This window comes from Scyliorhinus canicula, chromosome 3, assembly GCF_902713615.1.
Source record: "Scyliorhinus canicula chromosome 3, sScyCan1.1, whole genome shotgun sequence".
Lineage (NCBI taxonomy): Eukaryota > Metazoa > Chordata > Chondrichthyes > Carcharhiniformes > Scyliorhinidae > Scyliorhinus > Scyliorhinus canicula.
The window spans coordinates 51,066,581-51,086,526 of record NC_052148.1 but is presented as its reverse complement, the minus strand read 5'-3'; the positions used below and the strand labels follow the sequence as shown (position 1 = coordinate 51,086,526).

The 19,946-nt window shown below is 47.3% G+C and overlaps 1 protein-coding gene across 1 annotated transcript in view; it reads right to left on the bottom strand.

Annotated features, from left to right (window-relative positions):
• dcc (DCC netrin 1 receptor) overlaps nucleotides 1-19,946 on the bottom strand; it is a 1,518,136-nt gene that overhangs the window by 329,114 nt on the left and 1,169,076 nt on the right. Inside the window, exon 13 of the mRNA XM_038792949.1 lies at nucleotides 19,549-19,687. Coding sequence (XP_038648877.1) covers nucleotides 19,549-19,687 — 139 coding nt within the window. The remainder of the gene's footprint in view (nucleotides 1-19,548; nucleotides 19,688-19,946) is intronic.

The window sequence follows — 19,946 nt, the reverse complement described above, 5'->3', positions numbered from 1 at the left end:
TCATAGACCCAGCTTACCCAACACGTCAACAGGGATCAAAGTTATTATAGAATATTTTCTCCTTCCACGCCGGCGCACATTGGCATTAGTATGTACCATGTTGAATTGATTTGATTTATTGTCACGTGTACCGAGATACAGTGAAAAGTATTGTTCTGCATACAGTCCAGACAGATCATTCCACACATGAAAAAATAAAGGACATACATAAATACACAATGTGAATACATAGGTACAGACATCGGGTGAAGCATATGGACTGTAGTACTACTCAGTAGAGAAGATACATGACGAGATCGGTTCAGTCAATAAGAGAGTTATTCAGGAGTCTGGGAAAAGCGGGGAAGAAGCTGTTTTTGAATCTGTTAGTGCGTGTTCTCAGACTTTTACATGTCCTGCCTGATGGAAGAGGTCGGAAGAGAGAATGAACTGGGTGGTCTTTGGTTATGCTGCCTGCTTTCCCATGGCAGTGGGAGTTGTTGACAGAGTCAATAGATGGGTCATCTACAGAGTCATCTGTAAGTTGCACCGCAGCAACTCACCAAGACTCCTTCAACAGCGATTTCCAAACATATGATCTCTATCATTTATTAGGGGCTGGTTTAGCTCACTGGGCTAAATTGCTGGCTTTTAAAGCAGGCCAACAGCACGGTTCGATTCCCGTACCAGCCTCCCCGGACAGGCGCCGGAATGTGGTGACTAGGGGCTTTTCACAGTAACTTCATTGAAGCCTACTCGTGACAATAAGCAATTTTCATTTCATTCATTTTTCATTTCATTTCATTTCATTTTCATTTCATTTTTCACCTAGAAGGACAAGATCAGCAGATGGATGGTACAGCCACCATCTGAGTTCAGTTCCAAGCCACTGACCATATCCTTCACTGTCACTGCTGGGTTAATATTGAGAAGCACCCTCCCCCAGAGCACTGTGGGTATACCTACACCACAGGGACCCCAGCAGTTCAAGAAGGTAGCTCACCACCACCTTCGCAAGAGGCAATTAGGGACAGGCAATAAATGCTGGCCAAATTAGATAAATGAATTTTAAAAAAGGATGGTGAACAAAATTAGAGCACAAGAGATTGGATTGGATTTGTTTATTATCAGGTGTACCGAGGTACAGTGTAAAGTATTTTTCTGCGAGCAGCTCAAACAGATCATTTAGTCAGAAAATAAAAGAAAAAGAAAATATATAATAGGGCAACACAAGGTACACAATGTAAATACATAGACACCGGCACTGGGTGAAGCAAAGAGGAGTGTAGTATTAATCAGGTCAGTCCATGAGAATTGGTTAACAAACAGAAAACAGTGAACAGGCTCATTGTCCAGCAGGCAGGCTGGTGACATACCATGAAGATCAGCGCTGATACCACTGCTGTTCACAATCTATATAAATGATTTGAATGTTCAGAGCAAAATATGGGGGGGGGGGGGGGGCGAATTTGAGTCTGCTTTAGCCGTTACTGGGTTTGCTGATGCAGGAGCAAAATCTAAGGAGAATTGGAAAGCGTGAATCCCGATTTTCAATCCTCGCTGGCGAAGTAACACAGAAAACCGCCACGGGAGCCCATGGACCTAATTTTAATACATTAGAATGTTATTAGTGAGCACTCACTCCAGGACTCCCCCACCTCCCCACATCTTACAGGATGTGACAGGTTGGATGTAGATAGGAAGTTTCGCCTGCCTGGATGAGTCTAGAATCAGGAGACACTATCTCAGACTAAGCGAAAGGCCATTTAAGACTGAGGTGAGGAAGAATTTCTTCACTCGAAGGATTGGTGAATCTTTGGAATCACATTGAACATGTTCAAGACAGAAATCAATAGATTTCTAGACACTAATGACATCAAGGGATATGGAGATAGCACAGGAAAAGGGTGTTGAGAGGTCGATGATCGTCCCATGACCTCGTTGACTGTTGCCCCAGGCTTGATGGGCCAAATGGCCTACTCATGTTCCTATGTAAATTGATTATCCAGGAAGTTCCAAAATAAAATTCATTCATGGGATGTGGGCCTCACTATCTTGGCCAGCATTTATTGCTCATCCCTAATTGCCCTTTATCTGAGTGGTTTGCAGGGCTATTCAGGGGGCATTGCAGTGGATCTAATGTCACATGTAAACCAGACGAGCGAAGGGTGGCAGATTTCCTTCCCTGAAAGACATGAGTGACATCATTCGACTTTTAATTCTAGATTTTTATTGAATTCAAATTTTACTAACTGCCGTGGTGGGATCCGAGCCGGGGTCTCCAGGGCAATAACCTGGGTCGCTGGATTACTAGTCCAGCAACAACACCACTACATCATCACTTCCCCAAAATGTGCAATTGTATTTTTCAAATGTCCGCATTTGGTTTTTTAAATTAAAAAAAAGACTAATTATTAAGGATATTCAAGTCTTCCGTTAGCAGCAGCAAAAGAGACCATGAAATTAGTTCTCACGTTTCCCGTGAGCTTAGCCGTGTAGCACGACAGCAAGAACCTGCCTGGAGTCATGACGTATTAGTGTAAAAGTATAAAGTTTTCCAGTTTTCTGTAAATTACACAGCTACAAAGCAATTAGTACAGAAAAATCATGTGTCAAAAATCTCCTTAAAAAAACCCATAACTGTTAGTCCCAGAGTGCCAATTTGAAGCAATTATCTATGTTTATGGAAAACAATGAACAAGTAGGGATGTAGAGAACTGAGCCTTGCTTTCCACAGTATGTCAGGTTTCCAGAGTTGGGGTTGCAGCAAGGAGGCCCACGTCAAGAGGCTGAGAGGTAGCTGGAATGAGAGAGATTTCCCACAAAGCATGCTCAATTTAGACTGACTGATATAGAATGGAACGGCTAGCAGCTCGCAATCCAGTCTTAAATTAAAATCAAGTCAACCCATTTGATTCATTATTTTCAGTCTCCCGAGACGACAGTGTAATATAAGAAGTTGGGGCATTCTCGCAAAGTGCTTCAATTAACTCAATTATGCACTCAGCTTCATTAACTACCCAGTGCTCCTTATTAAGTGAAGCAATCACACACACACATACACATACATGCCTGATTCATGATTACTCAACAGAGATGACATCACCTCCACTCACCAAAATGCTTTCTAGAAGGATTATCCTTATGGTGGCTGGCACAAAATAGTGATTTCTTGCCGAAACCTATCTTGCATTTTGAACATATCCAATGGTGTTTTGTTGTTCACTCAGTAATTCTCAGCATATTGTCACTGGTATTTTCAAAGTGTTTGCAACACAACCCTCAGTTGGTATGTGCAGTGATTTATGAAATGAATGCAGCTGCCAAGCGTGTTATGTATAGTTTTGGTCTCCTGTTCGAAGAAAGGATATATTTACAGGGAGTCCAATGAAAATTCACCAGACTGATCCCTGGGAATGATGTGGAGATGCCGGCGTTGGACTGGGGTGAGCACAGTAAGAAGTTTTACGACACCAGGTTAAAGTCCAACATGTGTGTTTCAAACACTAGCTTTCGGAGCACTGCTCCTTCCTCAGTGCTCCGAAAGCTAGTGTTTGAAACAAACATGTTGGACTTTAATCTGGTGTCGTAAGACTTCTTACTGTGCCGATCCCTGGGAAGGCAAGATTGTCATATGAGGAGAGATTAGGTCAACTGGGCCTGTACCCACTGGAATTTAGAAGAATGAGAGGGGGTCTTATTGAAATGTAGCAGCTTCTGATGGGACTGGACAGACTCAATGCAGGGATGATATTTCCTCTGACTGGGTGGTCTAGAACAAAGGATCACAGTCTTGGGATATGGGGGTAGGCCTAGTCAGACTGAGATGAGGAATTTCTTCATTCAGCGGTGAACCTGTGGAATTCTCTACCGCAGAAGGCTGCGGAGGCCAAGTCACTGAATATATTTAGGAAAGAAGTAGATTTTTAGACTCTAGAGGTGTTGAGCTAGAGGATCAGCCATGATCATACTAAATGGCAGAGCAGGCTCAACAGGCTGAATAGCCTACTTCTGCTCCTCTTTTATATGAGTGCAATTTAACCACCGCATTGCCAAAAATCAATAGCCCACCCCAGTTGGACTCAATTCAATCCCTGATGCTGTCATGTTCAAGCTTATGCAATAAAATTGCGATCAACCCATGATCGAGCCTCATCCTGTCACCTGTTGTCCACCAAATGTTTTATGTCAATTTTAAGTTGTTCCCCCATCCGAACATCCTGCCCACCCATTTTTCATTAGGGATAGGATGGCAGAACTGGCATCCTCTTTACTCCATGGATTGTTTCAGAGGATATTGGGTGCCACTGATAAAACTTGTTTACGTCCACTATGTAATCTGCTAACCACACATCTCCTATGTCTCAAAGAAATGGGCAAGTTAGCTCGCCTAAATCCCATCATGCATTGTGGCCACTACTTGGAGTTAGAGTTTACATGATTATCACTGCTGTGTTCTAAAATACAGTTTAATGGTTAATAATGATTATCGGGCATACGTTCTATAATTAATCTCAATCCTTAATAAACTAACTTACGTAAAACGACTCCAGTGGCATCCTAGCTATTGAATTTCAAGAGGTCTCATTGCTGGACAGCCCCTTCAAAGCTGGTGCAGTGACTGCCGAGGGGAAGTGAGGAGGTGAGTACACATTGTCATTTTTAGGAAGCAGCTCAAAGGCTGCAGCTGCTGCCTCAGTACTCTGGGTGGGCGGGGGGGGGCCTCAGTGGGATTCGGCTTGGTTGCGGAGCAGAAGCAGTCGAGGTCAGGAGTGGCCACAGGCTGGGGTTGGTGAGGGGATTTCCGTCCATGAGGCCTTCAAACCATATTTCAATATTGTGGATACCCATAACCAGGCCAACTGCAGCTACGGCCTATCTGTCCTACCAAAACCTCCCAGGTCAGAACCATGTTCTTGGTTATATGTTGAAGATCACTTTAACTCCCTTTGACTTGTGAGCAGCCTGTAGCTTCAGAGCTGAACACTATTGCTAATAAGGAATTAGCCTTTTTAGTTGTGCGAGCATTCACAGCTGCAGGTTGGTGCTGCTGGTGGCTGCAGATGCCTGGAGGCTGCTGTTGCTGTTTCCTTCCTCTTCTGTAGTGGAAAGAAGGACAATTTCTTCGAAGATACCTGGGACCTAGAACACTGCGCTCAGGGGGATGTATGAGTACAGAAGACAATCCAATTTGAAGCAAGAAGATGCTGCAGCACCTGGTGCACAACATTGTCCCAAATGGTCCACCTGCTAACGCCGTTGAAGAAATGTTTTCACAGATTGATGTTTTTGTTGCTGGTCAGGTTTGTGCTGCATATAATTGGCATGTCACCACCGTTTAAACAAGCTGGAAGTCAAGGATAGTCAACTGCACATCGAGCACCTGTACAATCTGTGGATGCAAAGATTTGGCTCCGGTGAGATAGGGCGTGTGGGAGGGTCTGCACAGTTGCAACTCCTGGATGGAGAATGAGACTGATACATGGAACAAGTCACACATTGATGGATAGATCATTTCTACGACAAAATTCTGGAAATTATAACACATTCTCAGGCTTATCCTTCATTTCTGTTGAGGAACCTGCGAGGGATGATACCATGTGTTTGTCTTTTTTTGTGCACATTTTGGTGATATGCATCACTGTAAGTACACAAGGGGTTAATGTAAATACACGTAGACGAGATAGACACTAGAGGGAGCACCAGAGACATGACACACAGACATTCAACCAACAGGTCAGTAAGATAGGACATGACCAATGAGCATTCAGATACACACAGAGGTGACACAACCACAGGGGGGCATTAAACCAAACCCATATATAAGGACACAGCACACATGATCTTCCACTTTCCAGTGGAGACACTCAGTGTGTACACAGGGTTGATTTGAAACACATCACACCCACCACATGGATTGCAGCAGACTGGTTCGTCAGCCTCAGTAGCTACAGCAGGATTAACAGGACAGTCATATCCAAGTAGGAGAATTGTCAACAGTTTAATAAATGTGTTAAAGCTATCTCCAAGACTGAACCTTCCTTTGTCAGAGTGCACATCAAGGAAGCAGCTTATGCTATGTCAAGAGCATAACAAAACATGGTACCCAGGAGTGACTGTTAAATCCATATAGTTACAACTCAGCGAATAGTGACAACCAGCAACAGCAGCCAGGCAAGAAGATGTTCAAGATTCCGGTTCCACAGAAGCTCAGTTACCAAGGCAATCTCAGTGAAAACTGGCGTTGATTCAGGCAGAGATTCGAGATCTACCTGGTAGCATCCGACTGAGATGGCGTGGCGGATGCAGAGAAAATAAAGTTTTTACTTACCATCGCGGGTCCAGAAGCAGCTGAAATCTTCCAGACCTTCAAATACTCAAAGGGGCAAAACAAGAGCGATTTCCAGGCAGTCCTGGACAAATTCCAAGAATTCTGCGAGGAACATACAAGAAAAAACAGTAAAAGAGGCGCCAAAACACACCACGAGGCGAAGGTAGGCTTTCCATTGAAGAAATCTGCAGTTTTGATTGGGGGCCATCTTGGAAAAGGTGCTGCACATGTGCAGTTGAGGAAAAGTAAAGGAACAGCGATCTGCGCATCCCCTACGACCTACGTCACATGCTTCGTGATGTCAGAGGCCCCAGAGCACGCCCACTTAAAGGGGAAATGTCCCAAAACACACACAAAAAATTTAAAGCCGTAAAACCCGATTCTTTCACCTGGAACGACAGCACAATGTCTGAAATTCGACCAGTAGCTGAAAGTAACCTCCGCAGAACCCTACAACAAGCAGTTAGCACCACCCAAAGAGATGATACAGTCCTTGAAGACTATGACTCAGACCTTCAATTCTTGGACATCGCGAGCCCAATGCCATCTCTGACACAAAACGTGATGATATGGTCTTGGAAGACAATGACTCAGACAAAGATTTCACCTTGGGAGGTGGCTACCCTAGAACCAAATCCGAACCGCAACTAGACGTGCTGTACATTGGAGACCCCAACGATGAGTTCTTCGGATTGGGGAATCTTCAGCCAAGCATATATGACATCCTGACTCGTGAGTGCAGGATTATGCTGCGCCCTGATGCTAAGAGACAGAGAGCTATACAAGCCCACAAGGAGCAGCCTGTTGCCACACAGAGAGTGGTCCATGGACTGCGAAGAGTCTGCAACTCCATACAGAGAGTGGTCCACGCACCACGAAGGGTCCCAGCCTCTACACAGGAAACAATGAAAGACAACTGCACGTCTCCAAACAGGAAGTGACTCGAGTGACACAAGCCTCCACAGCGAGCTCGTGGACAGCCTCCACAATAGAAGCAACACAAAACTCCAAAGCGCAGTTCTTGCATGAACAAGGTCTAGCAACCTCCTCTGAGCAACCAGCAGCAGACAATGCAAGTCTGCCACGCTCAAGTGAACAACAGAAAGACTATGACTGTCTGCCATGCTCAAGTGTACAGCAAGCAGACTATGACAGTCTACCACGCTCCAGTGAACAAGACGACTCTGACAGTCTACCCAGCTCAAGTGAACGACAAGAAGACACTGAGGCTCTACCCACTGCATGTATGACAAGTGACGACGACATCCCACTTCCCATACAAGATATGCAACATGACAGACCTCAGCTAGTGTGTACAGAGGCACTCGACAATCACAGTGAGACGACTGGTGATTCCAGTGACACCACGTTACTCCAAACCTCATTCGCTCGAGCCTCTCCGCAAGCAAATGCATTCCTGAATGTTTTGAATCCAGACGTGGAGCATCAAGAAACCTCAGCTGACTCAGGTGAACCAGAAAGGGCTCCAGACGGGGAGCATCGATAAGCCAAAACTGACTCAGGTGAAACAGACCAGACTCCAGGCGGGAAGCATCCACAAGCCAAAGCTGATTCAAGTAAGCCGGACATGACTCCAGATGGGGAGCATTGCAAACTCAGTGACGGCATGCTCAAGGAAACAGCAGATGCCACAAGTGACGCTGACACGAGTAAGTGTGTGAAGGACTCGTATATTCCATAGAGTGTGGTCCTTGAGCGTAGCAAACACGACAAGAAAACCAACCAACACAACAACAACATCAAAGACAATAACAAGAAGCGTACCAGCGGCAACAACGTTGACAACAAGCACGGCAAAAACAACAACACTGGAACTACGACTCGTACGACATGGTACAACTCTGCCCATGAGGGACACTGTTACTGCTCAGCTCAGTACAATGACACACCATGGCAGGATGACACAGATTGTATACATCGCTACCACAAGCATCGGCAGAAAAAAAGGCTCCAAATTAGACAACAAAGTGATTTGACCACTTCTTGATTCCTTACACACAGGGACACTAACAGCTTTACAAAGCAATGCCACAATTGACATCACCACCTCACCAACCAGTGATCTTCCTCTTTCCAGTGGAGACACTTAGTGAGTACAGACAGGGTTGATTTGAAACACATCACACCCACCACGTGGATTGTAGCAGACTGGTTCGTCAGCCTGAGTAGCTATAGCAGGATTAACAGGAGAGTCGAATCCAAGTACGAGAATTGTTAACAGTTTAATAAATGTGTGAAAGCTATCTCCAAGTTTGAAGCTTCCTTTGTCAGAGTGCACATCAAGGAAGCAGCTTATGCTACGTCAAGAGCATAACAAAACACAAATGAGCTGGTTTAGCTTTGTATTGGTGCAAATATTGAAGGGTGACGTTTCCTTATAAGGCCCAACTATCCAATGGCTACTGTTTTGTGGCCTCGGCGAGGAACTTCGCATTCAGGCCGCAAGTGGCAAGGTGGAGCTTTCGATCCCTCTCAGCGATCCCACCGCGACATCCTGACCCCCCCCCCCCCACCCCACTTCGCCCAGCTTACCTCTTCCAGGGTCCTTTAGCCTTCCCTCATGTCACCTCTTATAGGCAAGGTCCACCCTCCCCGCCCAGATCTGACCCCTGGCATGGGCTACCTGACACCCAGGCACCATCACCCTGGCAGTGCCAATGTGCCCAGGTGCCAGGATGCCAGGTTTCCCGTGCCAGGGGTCTCCAATGGCCACCCAGCCAGGAGTCTCCAATAATCTGGGAGACCCCTCCCCCAGATGCCGTTACGACTGGTCCATGTTTGTGTTGAACAGAACTAAATGGCGCACAGGCGAGGTCTTCCAGGCATAGCTGGTGAATCCCTGATGGCTCATTTAAACCAAGCCAGTTTCACCAAGCGGAATCCAGATTGCCACGTCTCATGAGACTCCGTTAAATCTTTTGCGATGTTTCGAACGTCCCAAATCTCGTAAGAGGTCTTCCGCAAGATTCAACAGCCTCATCCCAACACCAAGTCAGGCGCGACGAGGAGTTGAATCATGCCCTTTCTCTTATTACAAAAAGAGGAAATTCAGAGTATCCATTGAAATATAACAGGTTATAACCATCAGTGAATATATCGTGACTTGATTGGAAAACAGCAACAACTGTTTTTTAAAGTAACATGGCAATTCGTAAAATGCGCCAAATGAGTAAACATCCAACATGAATTGGGAGAAGAATTAATTAATAATAATCTTTATTAGTGTCACATTGACACTGCAATGAAGTTACTGTGAAAAGCCCCATGTCACCACACTCCGATGTCTGTTCTGGTACACTGAGGGAGAATTCACAATGTCCAATTCACCTAACAGCACGTCTTTCAGGACTTGTGGGAGGAAACCGGAGCAGCCAGATGAAATCCGTGCAGACACGGGGAGAATGTGCAGACTCTGCACAGACAGTGACCCAAGCGGGAATCGAACCTGGGACCCTGGAGCTGTGTAGCAACAGTGCTATCCACTGTGCTACTGTGCTTGGGAGGTTACCAACAGCATAATTAAAGAGGTAAAGTTCAAGGAAACGTTTGAAGATTTAGGGAGAACAGTGGAATTTTTTAAGGCTGGGAACTTTGTGGCTGAAGATTATTTCACCCATTGTGAACTGGAAGAGTAATGGTCAGAGTTAGACAACACAGGCAAATGGGAATGGGAGACTGGAAAACATTGCAGAGCCAGGCAGAAGCACAGTTCTGGATGGATTTGTTGATGACAAAGACTGAGGCGTTGAGTAACGCGGAGCTAGTAGAGGTGACTGAGGACAGAAGCGATGGTAATGCAGGACTTTCCTGTGTCCAAGATGGTTTTTGTCTTGCTGGTGTGAAGTTGATGACATTTCCAGCTAATACAAAACTGGACATGAGAGAGGCAGTTGAGCAGCACAGTGACAGAAGTTAGCAAATAAGGCAGCCAGATGTCACATTGTAATTGGTTGATCTCAGTCAGGAGGACAGGAGGAGTATCTCTGCTTCAGCACTCCTGGCTGAGGAAGAAGTGAGAAATCCACCCAAGTTCTCATAACTGGTCACTAGTTATTATTTGCCGCTACAAAGTGCACATGCATGAACATTGGGTGAAGACAGGAAGCGGTGTGACTGCCTACACATCGCAACAAAATCGCCCATGAAATTTACTTTCTGGCTCACATACAAAGATCGGCCCCTTGGTTTACATACTAGGATAGGTGTTGGTGCTTATTGCATTTTGTATCACCTCATTTCTAGCATTAACAGCAAAAAATCTATTTCTACATACTCAGCAATGTAGAAATAGGTGTGCAACAAACACACTGCTTTCTTTTATTAATGCGTAGCTCAGTGATTGACCTTTCTGTGGGTATCATGTCACCCAGTAAAATAAATTCCTTCTGCTGTGTTTACCCTAGGATATCAGGGGCTGGATTCTCTGACTCCCCGCCAGGTCGGAGAATCGCCGGGGGCCGGCGTGAATTCCACCCCGCCGTCTCCCGAAGTCTCCGACACCAGAGATTCGACGGGGGCAGGAATCACGTCGCGCCAGTCATGCCCCCCCCCCCCCCCCGGCGATTCTCCGGCCTGCGATGGGCCGAAGTCCCGCTGCTGTAACGCCGGTCCCGCCGGCATGAATCAAACCACCTCCCTTACTGGCGGGACTGGCGGCGCGGGCGGGCTCCAGGATCCTGGGGGGCGCGCAGTGCGATCTGGCCCCGGGGGGTGCCCCCACGGTGGCCTGGCCCGCGATCGGGGCCCACTAATCCATGGGCGGGCCTGTGTCGTGGGGGCACTCTTTTCCTTCCGCGTCGGCCATAGCCTCCGCGATGGCCGATGCGGAAGTGACCCCCTCTCCTGCGCATGCGTGGGGATGACATCAGCAGCCGCTGACACTCCCACGCATGCACGGGCTTCCGCCGGCTGGCGAAGTCCCTTCGGCCCCGGCTGGTGTGGCGCCAAAGTCCTTCCACGCCAGCCGGCGGGACGTGAACTACTCCGGCGCGGGCCTAGCCCCTCAAGGTGAGGGCTTGGCCCCTAAATGTGCAGAGAAATCCGCACCTTTGGGGCGGCCCGACGCCGGAGTGGTTCACGCCACTCCACCCCGGCGGGACGGGGGTCCCGCCGGGTAGGGGAGAATCCCGCCCCAGATTTGTGATTGTTTTTCTTTGCAAGCTGAGTGACCATTTTTAATGCAGCTGCTCCTGCTTTTCTTCGTGAAAGATGTCGGCGGGGTTCTCTGTCCCGTGACACCAGGCACCAAGCCCCATCTAACACACTTATACCCCACCCCCCTCCACCCAGAGGGCATCTGAAACCCGCCTACCAGCAGTTTGCTCGCACCCCACCCTGCACCACATGCCAATACCCATACCGCTCGTCATGGCTGGCTGCCCTGCCCACATAAGCCGCTAGCTGCCTACAACTTGTGCTGCCTATGCCTCCCACTGCGATTTTCTGTTCCCGCCCCAAGGAGAACTCGACACACAGCCGGCGCAGAGAGAGAGCGGCCGGCATAGGACCTGATTGGTGGGCCCAGAGAGCAGGCAGTTGCCAAGGCGAGGGTCACAATCAGGGAACCAAGTAAGGCCCGGTTGAGCTGCGATATACCTATGGCATGCATGGCACCACCACCGCACCACCTATACAACACACAACACCCACCAACCCCAGCACCTCCACACCACTCATCCGCCACCCCACCTAGCACCTCCACAGCAACTTTCACCTCCCCACCCCACCACCCCAATACCACCGCCCCCCCCCCCCCTCCCCACAGCTGACATACTGCAGCCGCATGTAAGCACTCCACTTACCACACACACTCATTCCAGCCAACAAGAAGTCAACCCGAAGAGCGGTACCCCATTTTGATTGTGGAGCTCGAAACCCTGCTGATGCCACGGAGGAGAGGTGACACCCTGTTCCCTTGGGTGGGAAGGAGGCTGCCACCCACCATTGTGCACCAGGCCTGGGTACAGCTGTGGGCCCCATCATAGGGTCAGGCCAGCAGTGCTGGTTACTCACCCTGGTCCTGAGGAGGCTATGCAGCTTTTTACAGCATTGCTGGCCTGACCTTCTGATGGGGTTCAGAGCCTCATACACACATACACATTTGGTAGTGAAAAGTGTCTCACATTCATGAAGCAAATTTAAAGATTTTAAATCTCCTCAAGTAGTTAATCTGTTATAAAAACAAGCTTACTTCTACTCAGTAACCACATTAAAGTCAGCTAATCATTTAATGGTTTCTTTAAACTGTTGATCAGACTGTGAATCAGAACCTCCTGCTGAGATAAGTGCTTTTGAAACTCACCCAAGCATTCACTATGATGTAAAAACAGTCCTTGGGAAAGGTCAACAAAGAACTCTATTGAAACTGTGGAACAAATGGTAATTTTTTCATAACCTATACCAGACAGCCTATCTATCAAAGCACTCCAGCTTCTTACTCTCATCGACAGCTAAAGAATTATTTTTTTGAGTTTGGGGGACTTTTATAAAGTCAAATCTTGACACTGAAACAAATCTTATCCACCGTGCAAGATTCCTCCAATCCAACATGATCTCTACGCTCCTCTAATTCCGGCCCCTTGAGCATCCCCAATTTCAAACCCTGCACCATTGGTAGCCCTGCCTTCAGCTGCTTAGGCTCTAAGCTCTGGAATTCCCTCTGTTAACCTCTCTGCCTCTCAATGACCACCCTTTTGGTTTACTGCTCTAATATCTGCTCATGCAGCTTGGTGTTGAATGGTGTTTAATAATTTTCTATGAAGCACTTTGGGATGCTTCACTAAATTAAAAGAGCGATATCAGTAAAAATTATTGTTGGTGAGCATTGGAGATACGGACACATTCAGGTGTTCTGATTTGTTTTCATATATTTCAGCAGTTTTCCCATGTTTCAAGTTCTTCACAGGGTTGTTGGCCCCGAAATGGCATCCTTTCAGGCTGGAGGGACATTCCTGATTGGGAATTCCCCCCACCCCCACCCCGCCAACAGGCACCACCTCCTTGGTAACACACACCCCCCCCATCCTCATCGACCTCCACTTCACTCGGGCCTGTCTTACTGGCCCAACAAGCCCACTTACTCCAGTTCCAGGGTCTCCTGCTTCATTGCTACACCTGCCTGCTTGCAGTCCAAGCAGTTATCACCATCCCCGTTGGTGCTGCTGGGACTGAAAGGCTGCCAGTTATCCAACTGGCCGGCAAGCTCTTGGGGGGCAGGAACTCATCCTTGAAAGGGATGGGGCCCTGACTGCAGGCAGTTATTTACCAGCTACACATAAATTTGGTCAGGACTTCCATAATCGGCCAAGGCAAGATGTTCCTGGACTTCCTGGACGATGTTTTGATCCATCACCACTCCATAAAATCCCAGCTATTGTTCCTGGTCCAAACACACTAATTCAAATCAGGAGCTTGTCTCTTCACATCATCAAGTGCAACAGATAATATTGTTTCTAAAAATAAACCATTTATGAATGATAAGCCTCAGGTACTGAGCCAAATCGGTAGGAGAGGAACAGAGAAGCAACTACCAAAAATACCCAGTATGTTAATCACTGTACAAAAGGTTAATTGTGTCTAGTTCAACATCTTCAGTGCATGTCATCCATTATCTAGGTACTGTTTCTGTACTGATTCCAACCAATCCATCTTTCTTCAAACATTATTGTTAATGGGAGATTTGCGCCGGAATAATGGTAGGAAAATGGTGGATAGATTGTAAATTATCCCATGCTGCTGAAGACAGAATAAATTATGCTACATCATTTTATTAAAGTGCAGTGGGGTATTAATTAGATTGGGAAAAGAATAAGAGCCATCTGAGTCATTCAGTGAGTGCGACATCCTGGATAATGGAAGGAGACAATATATAAAATCAAGTAGCTTTGCAATCAGATTACAAAGGAGAGTGGAAGTCCCTGACCTGTGTCAGATGAAACTGAATTAAATGCATTAAGGGAAGCATTCATCATTGGTTAAGAAAGCAGTGCTGTCTTTGCTTAAAGCCCTATGAGTCATTCTTTTTGTCTTTATATGGTTCCATTCTGCTCTTAAGCCTCTTCAGTATCAATCATTTCCAATCCTCTTTCAGTAGGAAGGTTAGGAATGCCACAGCACAGCTCCTGTGGGCCCTTGCCCGGCAAGCACTCAGCGCCTTCATAATGGCCGGGAAAGGTAAATAAATTATAGATAAAAGAGAGAAGGAAAAAACTATTAGCATATGCTGGACTCAGGAGTTGAGTAGGGTATGCCACTTTGCATCAAGCCCACATGGAGGTTTCTAAGGGAGTCTTGGCTGTATGCTGCTCCTTCAATGCATACCTCAGAGGAGCCGCTGTGAATAACAAAAATACCTGATAATGGTGGAACTGGACAATGAAGTAATGGCAAGGTAGCATCAGGATCTCAAAAAGAAAAGCAAAATACTGCAGATCCTGGAAATCTGAAATAAAACGGAAAATTCTGGAAAACCTCAGCACGTCTGGAAGAGATAAACAGAGTTAACGTTTTGGGTCAAATATGGCTCTCCTTCAGAACTGAAGAAGAAGGAATTGTATTGGACACAAAATAATGGATTGTATTCCCCGGCCCCCCCGGCCTCGTATTTCTCAGTCACACGCGGTTCGCTGGGTGGTGGGATTCTATCTTCCCGCTGCTTGTCAATGGGATTTCCCATTGGAACAGCCGCACACCACCGGGAAACCCGCAAGCGGGGGCCCGCTGCCGACAGGAAAAGTGAATTACAGCGAGTGCAGAGTTCCGGTCAATAACTCTGCTTTCTCTCTCCACAGATGCTGCGGACCTGCCAAGTATTTCTCGCCTGCTCAGTTTTTAAACCAGGATCACAAATCTTGTCATTGAGTTCCAGAACTTTTACTTTTTTTTTTAAACAAATGGCCTTTTGATGTTGTACCTGGACAACCCATGAAAAAAAGGCAGCCCTTCCAAAACCAGGAACAGCTGGGGGTACCTCAGCAGGAGAAAGATTGACTTGCACACTTGAACGCAAAGGGTTAATTACGTTGCGGGCACTGCTTTTCCCTGCATATCTAGCAGGAGACTTAGTGGCTTGTTAATCAATATTCAAAAGCTCTGAAAACCCCAGAGGCTGCTTCTTAAGATTTCAACTTTCTCCGGCTCAATGACTTCCCAAAATCCCCACTGACTTTAAGACTGTAAATCATGTGCTCGCATCCCTGCCTACCTCACATCAGTGAAAATGCTCCAGATGTCAAGTTTTAATAACTGGTGGAAAATCTGTACTTTAGAATATAAATAATGAATCTCTGATTTGAATTATAGATATGCTTGCGGTTCCACAGGGTGTGTACACCATAAGATTATTGAGCATACAGCTGCATGGTTGGTTGTATATGTTATTTATCTAATGGGTGAACTAAACAAGGATCAAATCCAAAATTAGTTTGTGATATCGGCCTACACGTTTGAAAAACCTCATATCTAATATGACCTCAATAATGCTTTCTGCTTGTAAATCACAAAGCAATATGATAAATACAGGTAGAATCATCAAATCTATACAATGATTAGAGCACACAAGGAGTTAGCTCACCTAATCCTGTACCTTCATCATTTCCCCATAGGACTGCAAAGGTTTTCTATTGAGGTAATTATTAAATTTCCCTCTGAAAGCCAATAAGATCTACCTCCACCATAGTACATTCTAGATCCTAGCTGTTCACTAAGCAAATTAAAACACAATTCCCTCATGATCCTCGGATGCAATTGATCCAGGCCTGCTAACTTGTCAACATTAAGCACAGCCAACATTTCACACACTTCCATCAATTTAGAACCCATCCAGAGGCTCAACTCCTCTTTCACCAAGGGCAGAGCTTTACCATTTTTTTTTTTGCAGAGTGTGACAGTGGGCTGGAAAAGCAGCATTGAAGTCCTTGGCACCAACTGCGGGTTTCGCCGCCATATTGTCAGGAATGTAGTACACAAAAACCTGAAGGGGCCAACCTCACGACGTCTCCAACTGCCCGGGCCCTGCCCCTGCCAGTACCCTGTCCCTCATCACCTTCTCCCCTCTGAGCGATGCACTCACCTGAGCTCCCCTGGTGGGTCTGACCACCAGATGCCTACCATTGGAGACCTGTCGTATTTCACGCTGGCCTGCCCTCGCCCCAGTGTGTGTGGGTTATTTACTGGAGAGCGGTGATCAGGCACACAGGTCTGATGTTGACATTCAAATTTCTTATAGTGTTCCTGAGGATAATACACTTTAGTGTCACAAGTAGGCTTACATTAACACTGCAACAAAGTTACTATGAAAATCCCCAGGTCACCACATTCCGGTGCTTGTATGGGTACACGGGGGGAGAATTCAGATTGTCCAATTTCCCGAACAACATGGGCGCGATTCTCTGCAAATGCGGAGAGTCGTGAAGGCTGCCGTGAAACTGGCCGTGTTTCATGGCAGCCTCCGCGCCCCCTCCCGGGACCCGATTCTGCTCCCCGGTCGGGGCTAGCAGTGGGGCCCCGTGAACCTCGGTATCGCAGGCTTAGCGAACTTCGCTAAACCCGCGTGCCAAGGTTAACGGCGGCTGACGCAAACGATGACGTCAGCCGCGCATGCGCGGATTGGACGGCTCCAATCCGCGCATGCGCGGATGACGTCATCTCGCATATGCGTGAAACCCGCGCATGCGCGGGCCGTTATGCCCCTCAGCCGCCCCGCGGACTGATCCAGCGGGGCGGCAGAGGGACAAAGAGTGCGCGGGGTTCGGACCCGCTGCCCGCGATCGGTGCCCACCGATCACGGGCCCATGCCACCCTTGGCACGGCCGTGGAGCAGCCGTGCCAATCGGTGCCATGGTTCTCCAGAACGGCACTTTGCGGCCGTTTTCACGAATTGTGAGAGCAGGTGTGTTGGAGTTCGTGAAAACGGCCGTAAAGGCTTGGGAAATCGGCCCATCGGCTAGGGGAGAATCGCTGCTCGCCGTAAAAAACGGCGAGCAGCGATTCGTGTCGTGGGGCGGCCGTGGGCGGCGGGGGGGGGGGGGGAATAGCGGGAGGTCGGGAAAAATGTCGGGAAGGCCCTCCCGCTATTCTCCGACCCATCGTGGGGGGCGGAGAATCGCGCCCATCTTTCAGGACTTGTGGGAGGAAACCGGAGCACCCGGAGGAAACCCACGCAGACACGGGGAGAACTTGCCGATTCCCACACAGACAGTGATCCAAGCTAGGAATCGATCATGGGATCCTGCTGCTGTGAAGCAAGAGTGATAACCACTGTGCTACCGTGCCATCCAACATTGGGATTCCCGTTATGCCAGGGACAGGGATGGTGACAATTGTGGTGAGACGTCCCGCCAACGTACAGCGAGATTTGGTCCTCTTGTGAGATATTCTACTCCCATCTCCAAACCCAATCAAGAAGAAGGGAAGCAGAACACTCCGCAGAAGACTTTAGAAACATCTTCTGCCTGTTGAAGACATATCTGAATTATTCACTTAGTACCTCAGCCATGCACTCTGCCTCCAGGTTTAAATCCCTTTTTTGTCCATAATTGCCTTCAATCCTCCTTTTCCTCCCTTTTTACTGTTCAGATGCCCAGAGAAGACTTGAATGAAATGTATTGATAATAATTAATTAAACACATCAGTTGGCCCTTTGTGAAAGGGATCAAATAGATTTCAGAGATGTATTTTGTCTGCACTGTCTGACAAGCAGTCAGCAGGGCTATCCGTCCCATATAGAACTGGCCTGATTTTTAATGTGTTAGTTTTAATCAAGTGGATTCTGCAATAGTCAATCAGCCTTGTTAGATCACAACCTGAGGAAGTGAAGACAAAAATATAGGGCACGATTCAGTGGACTCAAGTTAAAATCCAGTTTGGGTGGGTTTGGTGGGGAGTTTCAAGATGACTGCGTTGATGATATTCTTGACATTACTGGCTCCCTTGCTGTCTCATTCGCCCAACTTGCACCTCAGCAGCTCATCGCAAATAAGGGTGAACTACTTTTAAGTGCTCCCTCACTCCCAGTCCATGGCATGGCAGCACGCTTTGGAGATGCCGACTTCACAAGACTTCCTGATGCTATGGATGAGAGGGGATGCACCCTGTTCCCCCAAGGGGTTTAGAGGACTAGCAGCAGGGTCAGCAATGGCACCTGGGAGGCAGTGGAAGCATCTGTCAGTGCGGGCAGTTTGACAAGGAGGACCACTGTCCAATGTCGGAAGAAGACCAATGACCTCTGAGAGCTGCAAGGGTATGTTACCACCTGTCCCTTGGAATCAGTTCCGCCTGCCACCCCTCATAATTCCCAAAACTCTCTCCTCCCCGTCCAATCGGCTAGCTGGCACCTTGCATCTTCTCCACACTGGATCTTCGTGCTAGTTCATCAAAACCCCCTGGCATCCACCAGCACAACCTCTTCATGCCGAGGTGGGTTGCCTGCGCATGCCACCTGCTGTAGACTTCCCTGACCCATCAAGCGCGTGGCTCACAGTGGCTCATAATAAACTGGAAAGGGCCAAGAAGGCGGAGGAATCCTGGTGATTTAAATCCTCACCTGCTATGAGGATCGCAGGGTTGCCCAAGGAGAGGCTAGGCTCTGACAGCCTGCACCAGTGAGGTGAGGATCCACTGCATCTTCACCCAGATGTGAGGAGGCAGTGGTGTAGTGGTATTGACACTGGAGTAGTAATTCAGAGACCCAGGGTAATGCTCTGGGGTCCTGGGTTCAAATATCACCACGGCAGTTGGTGGAATTGGAATCCAATAAATATCTGAAATAAATGTCTATTGATGACCATGAAACCATTGTTGATTGCCGTAAAAACCCAGCTGCCTCACCAATGCCCTTCAGGGAAGGAAATCTGTCATCCTTACCTGGTCTGGCCTACATGTAACTGCCCTCCATTGAAATGGATGAGCAAACGCTCAGTTCAAGGGCAATAAAAAATACATGATTTTCAGGGGGTTTTTCCATCTCGTGTTCACTAGTGTCAGTGGGAACATTCATTTTGTATTTGGGTGGAGAGACTACATTGTTGGGACTTAAAGCTGAGTGTGCTTTATTATGCCAATCTTCAAACTCTGTACCCAAGAGAAAGGGTTGTTCCGTGCAGCACATGGCTAGTGCTAAAGAGAGTGAACAAGAAGATGATACAAATCAGGAAGTAGATCAATGGAGCAAAAATAGTTCCCAAAACAAAACATAGCCTATAACAGAGTAAACTGCTTACCATCAGATAGTGTGGTGACCAGCACATCCTGGGTAGAGACGCCTGCGCCATGTCTGTTGAAAGCCAAAACTCGCAAACTGTACTTGGTGAACTTCTTTAATCCTTCCAGTTTATAGGTTATACTATCCAGATCAACACTCTGAAACAAGGTGAAACGACACATGCTCGTTATCAAAGAGACAACAATTACACCTCAAAGTCATTACAATGCCTGGATCACCTCACCAAACATGAGGATGGTACCGGCATTCCATTACGCAAGTGGACTTCAATAATGCCGGCCCTTACAAAATTATGAGGTGCTGAGCTGTGTTATTTTGAGTACTTGGTATTCTTCACTGGGAGACTTGGGAGAAGACCTGAGGCCTGTGGTGTAGCATACCAGCAAAGGTGACAGC